Source organism: Hibiscus syriacus, unplaced genomic scaffold, assembly GCF_006381635.1.
Source record: "Hibiscus syriacus cultivar Baekdansim isolate YM2019G1 unplaced genomic scaffold, ASM638163v2 tig00110213_pilon, whole genome shotgun sequence".
Taxonomy (NCBI): Eukaryota; Viridiplantae; Streptophyta; class Magnoliopsida; order Malvales; family Malvaceae; genus Hibiscus; species Hibiscus syriacus.
In genome coordinates this window covers 1,008,837-1,023,870 of record NW_024062630.1, presented here as the reverse complement: position 1 = coordinate 1,023,870, position 15,034 = coordinate 1,008,837, and the positions used below count along the sequence as shown (strand labels likewise).

Here is a 15,034-nt window from a genome sequence, read left to right as displayed (position 1 = left end):
CATAGGGAACCGATTCCCCCCAAGGGGGTACCGATTCCTCCCTAAATGGTTTGGCTCCGAGATTTCCAGAATGCTCAGAGGGAACCGATTCCCCCATAGGGGTACCGATTCCCCCCTATTCAACGGTCGAAATATTTGAATTTTACACTTAGGGAACCGATTCCCTATGAGAGGGAACCGATTCCCTATGAGAGGGTACCGATTCCCCCACGCTCCAAGCATTTTTATTAAATGTTTTCACACTTAAACGACTATATTATCTTCATTAATTATCACTAACGTTCAGAAGTGATTCAATGTGTATTTAAGCAAGCTTAGAAGCCATTGATCAAAGACAAGAAACATCAAGCAACTAGAATCAAGAGAGAATCAAAGAGAAAGCATCAAACCTCAAGTTCAATAAATTCAAATACTTAATTGAAATACTTAATTAACTCAACATAATTGAAATACTTAAATACTTCCAAGTATGATAAATTCAAATACTTAAAAACTTCCAAGTTCGATAAATTCAAATACTTAAAAACTTCAAGTTCGATAATTGAAATAAAGTTTACGATAATTGAAATAAAGTTTAAAAATAAACTACATTGCCATCTCTTCTTCATCATCTTCGCATTCTTCGTTTGGAGGGGATATTCCAAGTTCGACTTCTTCAATGTGTAAGTTTGCTTCCAAATCGGCATCAATTGCATCTTCTAGGGTGGTTATATGTTGCTTACGAGCCGCTCCATCCAAATAATCCTTTAAACAAATGCATACTTCCACCGACTCGGGACTTAGTCTTGATCTCCGTTGCGATATAACCCTGCCACTAACAGAAAAAGCGGATTCAAAAGCTACCGTAGAAGCTTGGACGGTTAGTAAATCACGGGCCATGGCGGCTAGAATCGGAAATTGTGCTTCCTTTTCTTTCCACCAAGCCAAAATATCCAAACTTTCAAACTCTTCAAATGTCATTTTTGATAGAAAATCGCATGACATGTAATTTTCCAACTCGCTACTTGGGGTGGTAGTACGTGATCGTTTGGATTGGGAATTTACAAGAGTGTTAAAAAGATTCAAATTTATGTTACTTGGACGTCTACTAGATGATTCCGCATTCATTCTCATTTGATCGTGTATTACACTACTTGATCCGTATTTAGTTAAATAAATTGCAAACATGTCTCGAAAACATTTGTTAAAATAATTTATTTGGTTTTGGACAAAGTTGGGTTCATCATCGGTTAGATTAAAAGCAAACACAATTTGTTCAATTAGTGTTTCAACCCCACCAACATTTAACGTTGGGTTTAAAGTGGCGGCACAAGTAAAATGGGGGAATCTCCTTAAAATATTTTAAAAGTTTTTCCTTCATTGCAAAGCCAATTTCTTGAAAAATTTCGGTTTCAAATTCAAAGTCATTTAGTCGGGTAGCCAACAAAAATATTTGATTAAGAACCAACGGGCTAGTAGGGAAATAAACACCGGATAAAAAAGTTGTTGCATTTTTAAAAACCTCAAGCAAATCGGTTATTTTGGCTATAGTTTCCCAACTCGAATCCGGATAAATGTTTGGGACATGACCCCTCTCGAAAAGCCGATCGTGAAATGTTTGCAATGTTTCCCTTTGCCTTAAGGCAGTATGCATCATCATCCAAGTTGAGTTCCAACGAGTTGGACAATCCAAATTAGGACCCAAAGCTTTTTTATTAACGGACTTACAAAATCGTTTATAATCATTTAGTCTTTTGTTGTTGTTACAAAAAACCGATTTTATCATTGTTTTAAATTCTAATCTAATCGGCTCAATAACCTCCAAACCGGCTTGCACGGATAAATTAATTATGTGTGCAACGCAACGGGTATGAAAAAACGCACCGTCTAAAATCGGTGAAAGTAATATTTTCAATCTTGGAACCGCGTTGTATTATTCGATGCATTATCAAAGGATATAGAAAAAACTTTATTTTCTAATTTATAAAGACAAATTACCCTTCTTAAAAGTGTAAATAAATTAGCACCGGTATGCGGCTCACCGAATAATTCAAACGCGATTGTTCTTTTCATCATTTGCCAATTATCTTGATCTAACCAATGTGACGTAACGGCTAAAAAAGAATTTCCGGTATTATGAGGAGAACTCCAAACGTCACATGTAAGCGACACACCATAACGGTGTTCTTGGAATCCTAAAATCATTTTTTCCCTCGCCGTACGCCACATTTTTATAGCATCTCTTCTAAGGGTAGTACGACTTACTTGAGTATAACGTGGTTGCATTAGTTGTTGAATTGTTGTCGTGAAATCTTCATCATCAAAGTGGTCGAACGGCAATGCTTTTGTAATCACGAACTTTGTAAACGCTTCTCGTAATTTTTCGTTGTCGTAAACAAAAACACCACCTTGCGGTGTAAGATTCGATTGACTAGGATCCGATCTTGAGCGAAGTGCCTTGCATGATTTTGTCAAATGGTTCTTCAACGTTGTGTTTCCTTCCGATGCAAGAAACTTTAGACAAAGTTTACAACGCGCCCTCCTCGAGCCATTTGACATCTCACATAAATCGTAGTGATCCCAAATATCTTTGTTTCGAGTGTGTTCGATCACTCTCACGACTTTAAGGTTTCCCCCGACGGAAGATTCAGCCGTGTTACTCATGATGAACAAAAAATTACAAAAATAAGATTTGAGAGATGTTTAAGTGTTGTGTAATAAGATTTGAGAAAGTTGTAATCAACCAAATACATCCCCAGCCTATTTATACATGTTTAGGGTGGTAAAATGGTAATTTTTTAAAGAAAAAAACGATCAAAAACGGTCACAAAACCCCCCCAACGGCTATATTAACGACTAGTTTTTTAAACCCAAACCGGGTTTTTTTTCGGATAAAAACGGTTTTTAACCGGTTTTTTATCCGGTAAAAAAACCGGTTAAAATAACCGGTTTAAAAAAATCCGATCCGGTTAAAAAAAAACCGGTTTTTCCCAAATCCGGTTTCGGATATTTTTTTCGTAAAATCGGATATTCGGATTTTTTGTGCACCCCTACTTATGAGGATAAAATGAAAGAAATTATTCTTACTCTCAACATGAATCGATGACCAAAAGCTTAGTTAGTTAATTATAGTGTGATTTTTTTATTATATTGAACTTAATACTTACTTATACCATTATAAAATTAAAATACTATTTTTTCATTTTATTAGAAATAAAAAATAATTAAATAATTTATATGTTTTTATAAAATTTATGATTCTTTTATTTGAAATAATATTATTTATTTTTTAAATATTTTAAATAGGTAATTATTTTTTATTATACCAAACTTAATATTTACTTATATCATTATTAAGTTAAAAGACTTCGATAACAATTTAATTTAAATAAATAATAAATAATATGATTTGGATAATTAAATAAATTAGTCTTTTAATTTAATTGTAATATAAGTATTAAGTGCAATATAATATAAAAAATTTAAACTATAATTGAGAGGCTAAGCTTTCCGTCATTAATTTAAAGTGTATTGACCAATGACGATTCATGTGGTAAGCAGTTTGATGTCGTTTAAGAGCATTTTTTTTTAGAATAAAAATGATTTGCATTCATTCGATTCCAATTGCGTCCAAAATAACAACATTCGAGATACATTGAGGATAGTCACTAACAAACCATAAAGGAACATTATAAAATTAAAATACTATTTTTTCATTTTATTAGAAATAAAAAATAATTAAATAATTTATATGTTTTTATAAAATTTATGATTCTTTTATTTGAAATAATATTATTTATTTTTTAAATATTTTAAATAGGTATTATTATACCAACTTAATATTTACTATATCATTATTAAGTTAAAAGACTTCGATAACAATTTAATTTAAATAAATAATAAATAATATGATTTGGATAATTAAATAAATTAGTCTTTTAATTTAATTGTAATATAAGTATTAAGTGCAATATAATATAAAAAATTTAAACTATAATTGAGAGGCTAAGCTTTCCGTCATTAATTTAAAGTGTATTGACCAATGACGATTGATTCATGTGGTAAGCAGTTTGATGTCGTTTAAGAGCATATTTTTTTTAGAATAAAAATGATTTGCATTCATTCGATTCCAATTGCGTCCAAAATAACAACATTCGAGATACATTGAGGATAGTCACTAACAAACCATAAAGGAACATTATAAAATTAAAATACTATTTTTTCATTTTATTAGAAATAAAAAATAATTAAATAATTTATATGTTTTTATAAAATTTATGATTCTTTTATTTGAAATAATATTATTTATTTTTTAAATATTTTAAATAGGTAATTATTTTTTATTATACCAAACTTAATATTTACTTATATCATTATTAAGTTAAAAGACTTCGATAACAGTTTAATTTAAATAAATAATAAATAATATGATTTGGATAATTAAATAAATTAGTCTTTTAATTTAATTGTAATATAAGTATTAAGTGCAATATAATATAAAAAATTTAAACTATAATTGAGAGGCTAAGCTTTCCGTCATTAATTTAAAGTGTATTGACCAATGACGATTGATTCATGTGGTAAGCAGTTTGATGTCGTTTAAGAGCATATTTTTTTTTTAGAATAAAAATGATTTGCATTCATTCGATTCCAATTGCGTCCAAAATAACAACATTCGAGATACATTGAGGATAGTCACTAACAAACCATAAAGGAACATTACAATTTAACACTGCCCATTTTGCTAGTTCATGAGTTTAAGTGTATTTCTTAAATTTAAGTACTTGTGTATGCAGAAAATCAACTGTGTAATTCGGGTCGATTCTGATTAATCAAAACAAAACCTTAAAAATCAAGAGGACAACAAAAAAAATTAAAATGTATTATATTCAAATCTTATAATCATCGAAAAATATTTATTTTTGAGTGATATTGTTATATAACTTAAATGCAAAATATGGTGAAATTAACTTAAATGACTAGCTTAACTCAATTGTTGAGTGTATTGCTTCTCATGTAAGTGTACTAGGTTCAATTTATGCTATGAGCAAAAATAATTTCTTTTATTTTATCATTATAGATGGTGAGGTATCACCAATTAATTGGTTGAATAAAATTAAATAAAAAAATTATTGGAGGAAAAGAAAAGTGATATGATTTTTTTTAAAATTTACATATCATATCACATCAACATTGTCGTTAAGTTTTTAACGACGGAACATCAAATTGAAATTTAAACTAAACATTAAATATGATTTTAAAAATAAAATTTATGTATTAAAATAAAATAAAATAAAATAAATAATTTAGACAGTAAATATGTATTTTATTCTTTTAATATTTGTATATCAAAAATAATTTAATTAATTATACATTTCATTATATCACATTAATAATATATTCCGGTATTCCACGTCTCTCAAAAGGTAAAATATATACACTTTTGGCGTGGAATTTTGTATGAATGATCTCCCCAGACAGTTGACTTATTTACAATTAACAGTAAGATGTGTTTGTGACATTTGTCACCTCATCCTCAACGATAGATTCATATCAGTGTAAGAAAGAAACATAAGCTAAGGTCTGTCGACTTGCCTTTCAAATTCTCTTTTGGCTAAACAACATAAATGATTATTAATGTTTAATTAAGGTTTTTTCTCCATGTTTTAAAAGTAACGATTTAGTCATTAATATTTTTAATTTATCAATCATTTGCTATTAACAATTGTTAACGGGTTAATACAATATCAATGTGGTGCATTATATAGACTAATCTGACACTGTTTGACATATAGAACAATCATTTTAACTGATCATTTAACTCTCATTTCTTATTATTTTGCTTTCTTTATCTTATATTCTTCTTCACAAACAGTTGATTCATATACAAATAGAAATACATTTAAATTTGGCCAAACGGTACTAGGTTAGTTGGCCTAATGCACCACATCAATATTCTATTATTCTGATAACGCCGGTTAATAATGAGTGATGGATTTATTATAAATCAATAGCATCACCATATCAATGATGAAATTGTTACTTTTGAAATATCAATGGAGAAAATAAAAAAAAATCAAATGTCAATGATCATGTATAGTCTCCCATTCTCTTATTACACGGATCGATAACTGATTTGACGGATATTTTAGATTTTTAAATCATTTGTTTTAATTTAGTTGAGATTATTTTTTATATTAATTTATAGTTTCAATTAATTTTAGTTTCTTTTGATAAAATAGATTAATTTTATTTTTTATATTTTGATAAAATTTTATATAAATATTTCAAAAAAATTATAAGTTATTTTTATTATTTGAAATATAAATATTTATTTTTTACTATACATTTTTTTAAAAATTAATTATAAATTAAATAAAAAATAATTCAGTTTAATTTTAATAATTATAATTTTTTTGAATAAAAGCCTCTAGTTTTATTAAAAATAGAAAAAATATAAATTACAATGATTTACCATTATAACCATAAACTAAACACATAATAATGACATTTTCTTATAATCATTAACAAAAGAAAACTAGTCAGTTAGTATCACAAAAAGACCATATAAGAAAAATGTTAAAATCTTTACAAAATAAACTCGGACAAAAGGTAGATACGAATAGATCTGACCGCATCGACAAATGAACCACAAAAGAGGATAAAACTATTGAGGGACTGTCGACAAACCGTAAATTAAAGTCGAGCAACATGAAAAAACTATCAACGAACGCAAATCACGTATACAATCTAATCCAAGGGTTCAAAGTAGGGATAATCAATATGATAACAAATAAACTCAATCTTAATCGATCATGTTGATGTCAAATCAAACCCTAAAAAAAGATGATCGAAAATAATGATCAAACGACTGAAAACGTACCATAAAAATAAAAAAAATATGCCATAAAGGTAAATTTATTAAAATAAAATAAAGGAGAAACAATGAATATAGATGGTGGGTGACCGATATCAAGATTAATGTCTTCGTCGATCACAAGATAAAAATAATAATTATTATTATTGGTAAAGAAAAGAGACAATTAATAATCATAACATTTAAATTATATTACATAACTCGTTCAAATGTTTTTAATTTAATTTGATTGATTGTTTTCCCAAACTCTACAAACAAGTATTGTCTATAAAATTATAGGGAACCCTTTTGTTAAGTCGCGTTGAATCTGAAAGCAACGTGTTGACATTTAAGTTGGGTAAATTCTAAGTAGTAGGAAGCCAGCTGCCGGCCTTTTCTTCCCAAATTCCCTCTTCCTTTCAGAATTATTTATTTATTTTCCAAAGCCCACGATTGTGTGCCCAATTAATTATTAATATTAATAACTTTTTATTAGGTTGTGCCCCCTATTTAATTAGTTATTAACATAGTTCTATTTGGCTTTAATTAACTAGGTGTTAACACCTCCACTATCCTTTCATTAAGTTACATCAAATACAAATTCAATTCAATAAGTAGATTAAAAATAACATTTAACTTATAAATCCATTAGTCTAATGTGATTTGATATCTAATATCCAAGTATCGATTGATGTTATATTACCTGTTAGTATTTATTTTATTACCCGCTAGTTTCCCTCCATGTGACACGTGTAAATAAATAAGGATATATTCAGCGTAATTAAATTTATTGATGTGTAATTACCTTAAGAATTTTATTCAGTCTTATTGAAATTTATAAATTTACAAATTACAAACCATACCAGACACTCCCAACAACGATGTTGACAGAGACAAAATTAGAAATTTATTTTTGAGCATTTAAAAAAAATAAAGGATTAAAATATAATTTTATAATTACTTTGATCTATAATTTTATCATTTTTTAAGTAACACTTTCAACAGGTTCCACTAGTTCTTCACATCAACACAATTAAATATTTAATAGTCATTGTTATTTACAAGTATTAAAACCTTCGAAATTTCTAAATTGATTGGCTGTAGATAAAAAAAAAATCTAAGACGGCCTACTTAGATTGGCTTTCAATTTTATTTTCGAAAAATAAAGTTGTTGAAAAATAATAATAATAAATTACATATCAAATTTAAATAAATAAAAGAGAAATCAAATATAATTGGATATAAGATTCATATTAAATATCTATGGAACTTCAACTTTGAAACGCGGTTACCAAATGGCTACATAAACAACAATCCTGGCAGAATTTGACAGTCAATTGTTTTACTTCTGGTGCATCAAATCTACCAATTTTGATATGTAAATTCATTTATATAAATAGACACTCAAATCATGGATTTGTTATATATATATATATATATAGTGTTGCTTACCCTTTGTTACAATTGAACAGATAAACAATAAAAAGGTTCGGATTTATGAGTTTCTTACCAGTTTTCCTTCATCTTGCCGTTGGTTTGTATGTTATTCGCATTCACGACCAAAACTAAACTGGATCATAAGTTATCGGCATGTCATTACCATAATCGAGCACACGGGAGCAGTATGACAGAACAGTTCTGGAAATCTAAAGACAAATGCTTTTGTCTCAACCTAAAAAATAAAAATGGAGAAAGCATTTCATAAATAAGGTAGCAACTGAAGCTCTTTAACAATGTGAGCAGCGTGAAGCCATGAACGACTAATGTATCTAGATGGACCTTGTACTATAGTCAAAAGTACAACTTAATCTTGTACTATAGAACCGCGTCATCTAATCCTTGTTTGTCGCAGCTATAGGTGCAAACAAATATAATTGATAACAGTGTTACAGGAAACTGTCTAGATGCTAATATCGATTACTAAAACACAAAAAGACAAACACACAGATAGAATAAAATAAAAAACCATATGCTTCGTCAGATTTCAAATCGTATGTTTCGTCAAATTTCATAAGTCATGTCTACACACAGTTTTCCACTACCATTGTTATTGGTTTTACTTATTTGCATCAAATATCAAACGCATAAAGATCAAATTACTTGGTTGTCTATACAGGACTAAATTGCAGTTTTGACTATAATATGACTGCCTAAAAACTCAATCCATGAATGTCAGTATTAATTCATTTAAAAGGGCATTCTTACCAGAAGTAGAAACTGCTTTGATCCATGTGCTGCAGATCCCATAATCCTTCACACTACAAATTTAATAGCCATGAATACCACACAAACAAAAGGAATGACAAACAAAACTGCTAGAGAAACTACATGATAATTGCAAGATCAAGAATAATAGTTGTCATGCAATAAAAAGCTTGTCCCTTGCAAATTTTGTAAGTCACCATATAGCAAACTAAGCAAAGTACCCCGAATCTATGTTTCTTGTACTCCTGTTGGTACCGGATACTAGTATTCGTCTGACATCAATATATTCAATTTTTTCCAAGTCATTTCATGTATTCGAAGAACCCTTGGGGTTCCAGATGTGTTAAGACATAGATACTTCAAGGAAAATAAAGAATCAAAGCAATATAGCCCTGAAATCAGCAAAACATCCAGTGGCCTTCAGTCTATTAAATTAGCACAAGACCCCAACCCCACACAGGCACACAAAGCATATAATAAGAATAGAATCTTCCAAATCAAAAATGAAATATCATTTGATTCTAATTCGACTTCCGAATTTTCCACTTCAATATCTGAAACTCCTTAAACAGACAATATATTATAAATCCCTAACATGCTTTGCAATTACCACTGCTATATTTCCAATTGACTAGAATTTTGAAATTGTACTAGGGTAAAATCCATACAAGTATTATTGCAAGGGCAACATATTTGAGGGTATTTCAATAATATAAGTGAACCATAATTGAGAGTTTAAAGAACCTAATAATTGCTATTATTCACTCAGAACCAAACAAACCACCATAATTGTATTTCAAAAATGATAATTCTTAAAATAAGAAGAGAGAAACCTCTGAAAACGAGATTTGTGCTTCTTATCTTTAAAACTTAGACTATACTGAAGACCATAGTATTTAACCAAATGCATATAGACCATACCATTCAGCCAAATGCAGAACCTCAGGAAATTAATTATCCCCCGCGGGGGGGGGGGGATGGTAGGATTCTGAAATTAAGATTATTGTTCAGATTTCAGTTGTAAGGCCTGAAAAACACTAATGCATTCATTCAATGCTCATGCATAAACATTGGCTAACTGCTCATTAGAGGTACACTCAGAATTTTACGATCATATTATTAGTTGCAACCATCTTTTATATCTTACTGCTTGAAACACCTCATGCCTTACATTAGTGAGAAAGCTATTCGCTAACACTATAAATAATCCCTCGAGTATGTTAGTAAAAGCTTCTAGCTGTTAATGCTGTCACATTTCTCTATGCTAGTATACCTTCTCGGGAAACTAGAGCGCTTGCTGCCATAACTTGTTTGATCCACTAACCATGTGCTAACCTCACCCACAATGCATACATAAATACCATTTGCATTCCCACTTAAGATTTAACTCATAAATTTAAGCAATGAAAATAACATGGATGAATCAAGTTTTCACTGTTTATGATAAGTAGAAAAAATTTTGGTAGAAAACAACCATTTCTGAAATAAATATGGACGTCACATGATAAAAGGGGAAGTCATCAAACTAACTAGAAGCATATGACTTACAAGTAGATATTACTTGGGTCGATTTCAGGAAACAGGTTAATATAAAACCGAAAGCCATCGGGGCTTATATCTCTGCATAGAAAACCTGCCAATATACAACGGTAATTATTAATGTTGGATATTTAGAAATATTTAAAGAGAAAATGAAGCAGAGTTGTACCTTTGCTCTCTGCAGTTAGCAGATGCTCCTTTGCCATGGCTGGAGCAATACCTAATGTCATCGCAGCATCAGTTGGACTTATGCCATTTCGAAGTGCTTCGGGCTTAGTCGCAAGGCTTTTGATTCTAGCAAAAACCTACAAATGAAAGGACAAGTAAATTTCCGGGTGATAGGTTCTTGACAAATTACAACTAAATTATACATGTCAAAGTGGCGAATACAATACACTTCAAACTTTTTCCAGCAAAGTAAATTAACCATATATGTGTTTAATTTGTAATCAATTGCCGAAAGACAGAACAGCCGAACATTAATATAACGCCATGACAAAACCCAACTGTAAATAATACAGGACTTATAATCATAATGATCAAACATCTTGATTGGATTGGAACAACCACAAGAAAAATCAAAGATAACTATATAAGCAAATATGAAGTTTATTTGTGAACTCTGGATCATACATCCACTGCCAACCATGTTTTCACTTTTCTGGAATAGTTGATAAACCTTAGCCAATTTCACATCATTATCAGTGCTTCAAGCAAATAAAAGCATATGGGCAATAGAAAATAGAAGTATCAGTGTCTATTTCGGATTCCTTGAAAATTAATGATATAAATCATCTCTGAAATCTAAGAACTAGGAAAAACCTTACAGATTCAGATACATAATAGGGCAAAGAAGACTAACAGAAAAAGGTAAGAAAGTTCTGTTATATAAAACTGAAATAGAATCTTATCAAGACAGAGAAACAGAAATCGATTACCTCTTCATCACTATGGGACTTGTTTTGGATGACCATGACTCCACTATCAAACTTCCTAAGCATCACTGGACTGTTCTACAAAGCATAGCCGATCAAAGATTTCAAATACTCAAGTATGATTTCTTAATATCATTGCATAAACGTAAGAAAATGAATACATACACATCAAACTTCTCCCACAAAGAACATGCTTGCAACATATCATCTGGAGAGATCAATTCTGAGGACAGAAAGAGATGGAAAGAAGTAACTTATTTTCATTTTGCTTTCAAAATGCTAAAAGCATATTTTGGAAACTGAACTGAACTAGAAAAAACAAAAAAAGTAAAAAGAGAACTGGTTCTGAGTGGAATGAAATATGTTCAGGGACAGAAACATCTAAATCAATTTCCACCAGAATAATTTCATTAATTTGAAGGCCCTCTTTGCTTGCAAAAGCCACCAAAAATCATGACAAAATAAACATCAATATTAGAGGACTCAAAAGAACATGCTATACCCAGTTCTAGACAGGGAAGTTTTACAATTAAGACTGAGGCCAAACAAAATTTCACAAGTGATTTACGTGTGACAAGCATTTAGATTAACCAAAAAAAGGTTCAATGTAGCGAAGTTGAAAATGCCCACAGTTATTAAGAATATCACGCAATCCAAGTGAAAGAGAAACGCCACAATCAGGAGATAGACATTCTCTTTATTGCATCTTTGAAAAAAATTAAACATTGTTGGTCACAGAATATCCAAAGTCTCAGTCTCATTTGTTTGGAACAAATATAAAAAATTTAGCATCTATAGAATGTAAAGAAAACTTCAAAGAAGTTGCAAATAACACTTGTTTTTTAGGTCACAATATTTTCAACAACAAAAAATAGGTTAAGAAATTTCAAGTTCACAATGTAACTAGACAAACTTAAACAGTAACCAAATTATGCATAAAAAAAAGAGATTAAGTTAGTGTCAAACCAAACCTGTGCCTCGAGCACGATTGAAGAGACAATAGGCATCTATGAGGTTGATCATTCCACCTGCTCTCTCCAGTGGCGTTTTCACAAAATCTGCCAGCTGAGGTGCCAAGAAATTAATTCAAAACTAGCTCTCAAAAGAAAATCAAGTAAAAGCCAAAAGCCAATCTACGAGACATGAAAAGTTCTTTACCAACCTGATAATAAATTTTTGAAAGATTAATTTTATATTCCCAATGAAAACCCATGGGTCCATGGGATATACAAACATAAAGAAGAATTAGAAGTAAAATATCTTCCAGGAGTATTTTGTTATCTAAGTCTTGAATCAATTAATTTTTACAACATCTGGGAAAACAGTAATCAACAAATCCCCACCTACAAAACCATCTTATTTCTAAGGATTTCTTTAGAGCCAAATAAAAATCCTACATTCTATCAAATGTATAAATAGAATGATAAGCTAAACTCCATAGAATTATTAAGTAAATACAATTAAAATTAACCCCAAAAAAGTTAAAAAAGAAAGAGAGGAAGAAGAGAACCTGACGGGACAGTTGTTGATGGTACAGGGCACCTGCAGACTCCTTAGTAACTGGGGATATTATACCAACACTCAACAGCCAATCTTGCATCTCCTCTTTTGAACCCATCTCCTCGTCATTAGTTCCACTTGTTTGAGAACTGGTTCCAGACAAAAGCTTTTGCCTCATTTTTTCTGCTAGCATCACCATCTCTTTAGCTTTACTCTGAAAATCCAAGAGTTCTAAATCTTGAACAATCAAAATGTAAGAAAACAAGCAAAAAAAAGAGACTAAAAAATCATTAACTACAGCTCAGAACCTATCTTTGCAATAAAAAAACATAACTACATTGAACCTAATCAGTCGTTTCATGCATGCCATTGACACAAAAGTTTAAATATATTGTCCTAACTTATGATAAAGATATTATGGCTAATTCCTAGTGGTTCCAAACACTCAAGGACACGTTCCACTTGCATTCACCGATGTCAAACATTTGCGCAAACAATCATAACAGAAACCAAATCAGTAATATATTATATTTCTTCTTTATGGTATAAAAACCGGACACTTCAATGTAATAAATAAAACAATTTTCCACTACATCTGGCTTATATTTCTGTGCAATGATACAATTTTTACATCAAAACCAAAGTCCCTATAATTTGCTTCAATTCGTTATAATTGAAAAAATGAATCACATTACCATGAGAGCATTTAAGTCCTGAAAAGCATCCTGCAAACTCTTATCAGTGCTCTCCCACATTTCTTGCTCCTTCCTTAAAATCCCCGCCACGCCAACCATTCTCACGGACCCGTCAGTCGAGTACAACCCCCCACCGGTTCCTGTGCCTGCCCCTGAACCAGAAGCTAAGCCCGAGCCGGTACCAGATCCTGAACCTGAAGTCTCATTACTCTCCCAAGCTCTCGCCCGCCAACTGTCCCAAAACTTCACCAAAAACCCATCACAGTCTCCCTTCCCTCTAACCACTGCCGTCACAACAACCGATCTCGATCCCGAACCTATACTGGAACCAGACCCAGAACCCGGATCGAAAACCCGACCATCGGATGAGACGAGGACTTGGAAGCGGATCCTGGGGGAGTGGAACACAGACTTGAGAGATTTTTTGGAGGAGAAGATATGTGAAATGGCGGCGAGAGGGATGGATGAGGCGGAAGTAGGGGTGGTGGCGGAAGAAGAAGAGAGCCAAAGGAGGCGGTGGGTGGTGAGGATGAGGATACCCGATTTTAAAGGGGAGAATTGGTAATCTTCAGGTTCGACGTCGACACCGGAAAGAAGGTGGCATTCAACTTCGTTCCGGAGGAAGACAGGGCGGACACTGCTCGTCACCTCCGCCTTGGAGAAGAAGTTCGACATCTCTGCGGGGTTGACTGATTAATCTTCTGTAATTTTCGTTTGATCGCAAGGGCTTTTGCTTCGACTTATTTCATTTTTGTCTACGAGTAAACTACACCACTTATCACAAAATTTTATTTTATTTTCTATTTCATTTATATAAATTTAAAATTATATTATTATTATTTTAATATGACTTTATATTTTTATTATTATTTTATATAAAAATAATTCAAAAAATTATTTTAAAGTTCGGTGATGAATACACTTATCTAGATTGTATGGTGAATCAATTTCGAATTTTGTTAAAAATCATTAATATTTAAATAAATTTTTATTTTTCTATTAATAATTTTACAATTAATGGAATATTTTAAAATTATTAATATTAACCGTTATTATTGAAAATGATGAAATATTGATGTGATACATTAATCCAGTTAACTTGGTATCATTTTACCATATGTTAAATCAATTGTTTGATTCTCCTATATTATTGACCGGTATTAAACATGATTTATGAAAATAATAACGTTTTAATGTTTGTGATTTGTACAGTTCGTAGACAATTCTTTCAGCGATTTTTCATCGAACTTGTTAATCGAAACTTTTAGAGTGTGTTTGGTTGGAGGAATGTGAGATTTTCATGGGAATGAAATCTACATTCTCCC

The 15,034-nt window shown here is 31.0% G+C and overlaps 1 protein-coding gene across 2 annotated transcripts; it reads right to left on the bottom strand.

Moving 5' to 3' along the window:
* Positions 1-8,060: 8,060 nt before the first annotated feature.
* Positions 8,061-14,450, bottom strand: LOC120113831 (vacuolar protein sorting-associated protein 36-like). 2 transcript variants are annotated; one of them, XM_039134878.1, is made up of 9 exons: positions 13,710-14,450; positions 13,025-13,228; positions 12,486-12,579; positions 11,680-11,737; positions 11,518-11,587; positions 10,749-10,884; positions 10,589-10,673; positions 9,041-9,093; positions 8,061-8,507 (listed from the first exon to the last, which is right to left on the bottom strand). In XM_039134878.1, exons 1-9 carry the CDS (start codon positions 14,382-14,384, stop codon positions 8,503-8,505), a joined length of 1,380 nt encoding a protein of 459 aa, XP_038990809.1. In that variant the 5' UTR covers positions 14,385-14,450; the 3' UTR covers positions 8,061-8,502. The 2 variants fall into 2 exon arrangements, with proteins under 2 accessions (XP_038990809.1, XP_038990810.1); XM_039134879.1 differs by lacking the exons at positions 8,061-8,507; positions 9,041-9,093; positions 10,589-10,673; positions 10,749-10,884 and adding an exon at positions 11,369-11,401 and having other exon boundaries at positions 13,710-14,448.
* Between the last annotated feature and the right edge of the window lie 584 nt (positions 14,451-15,034).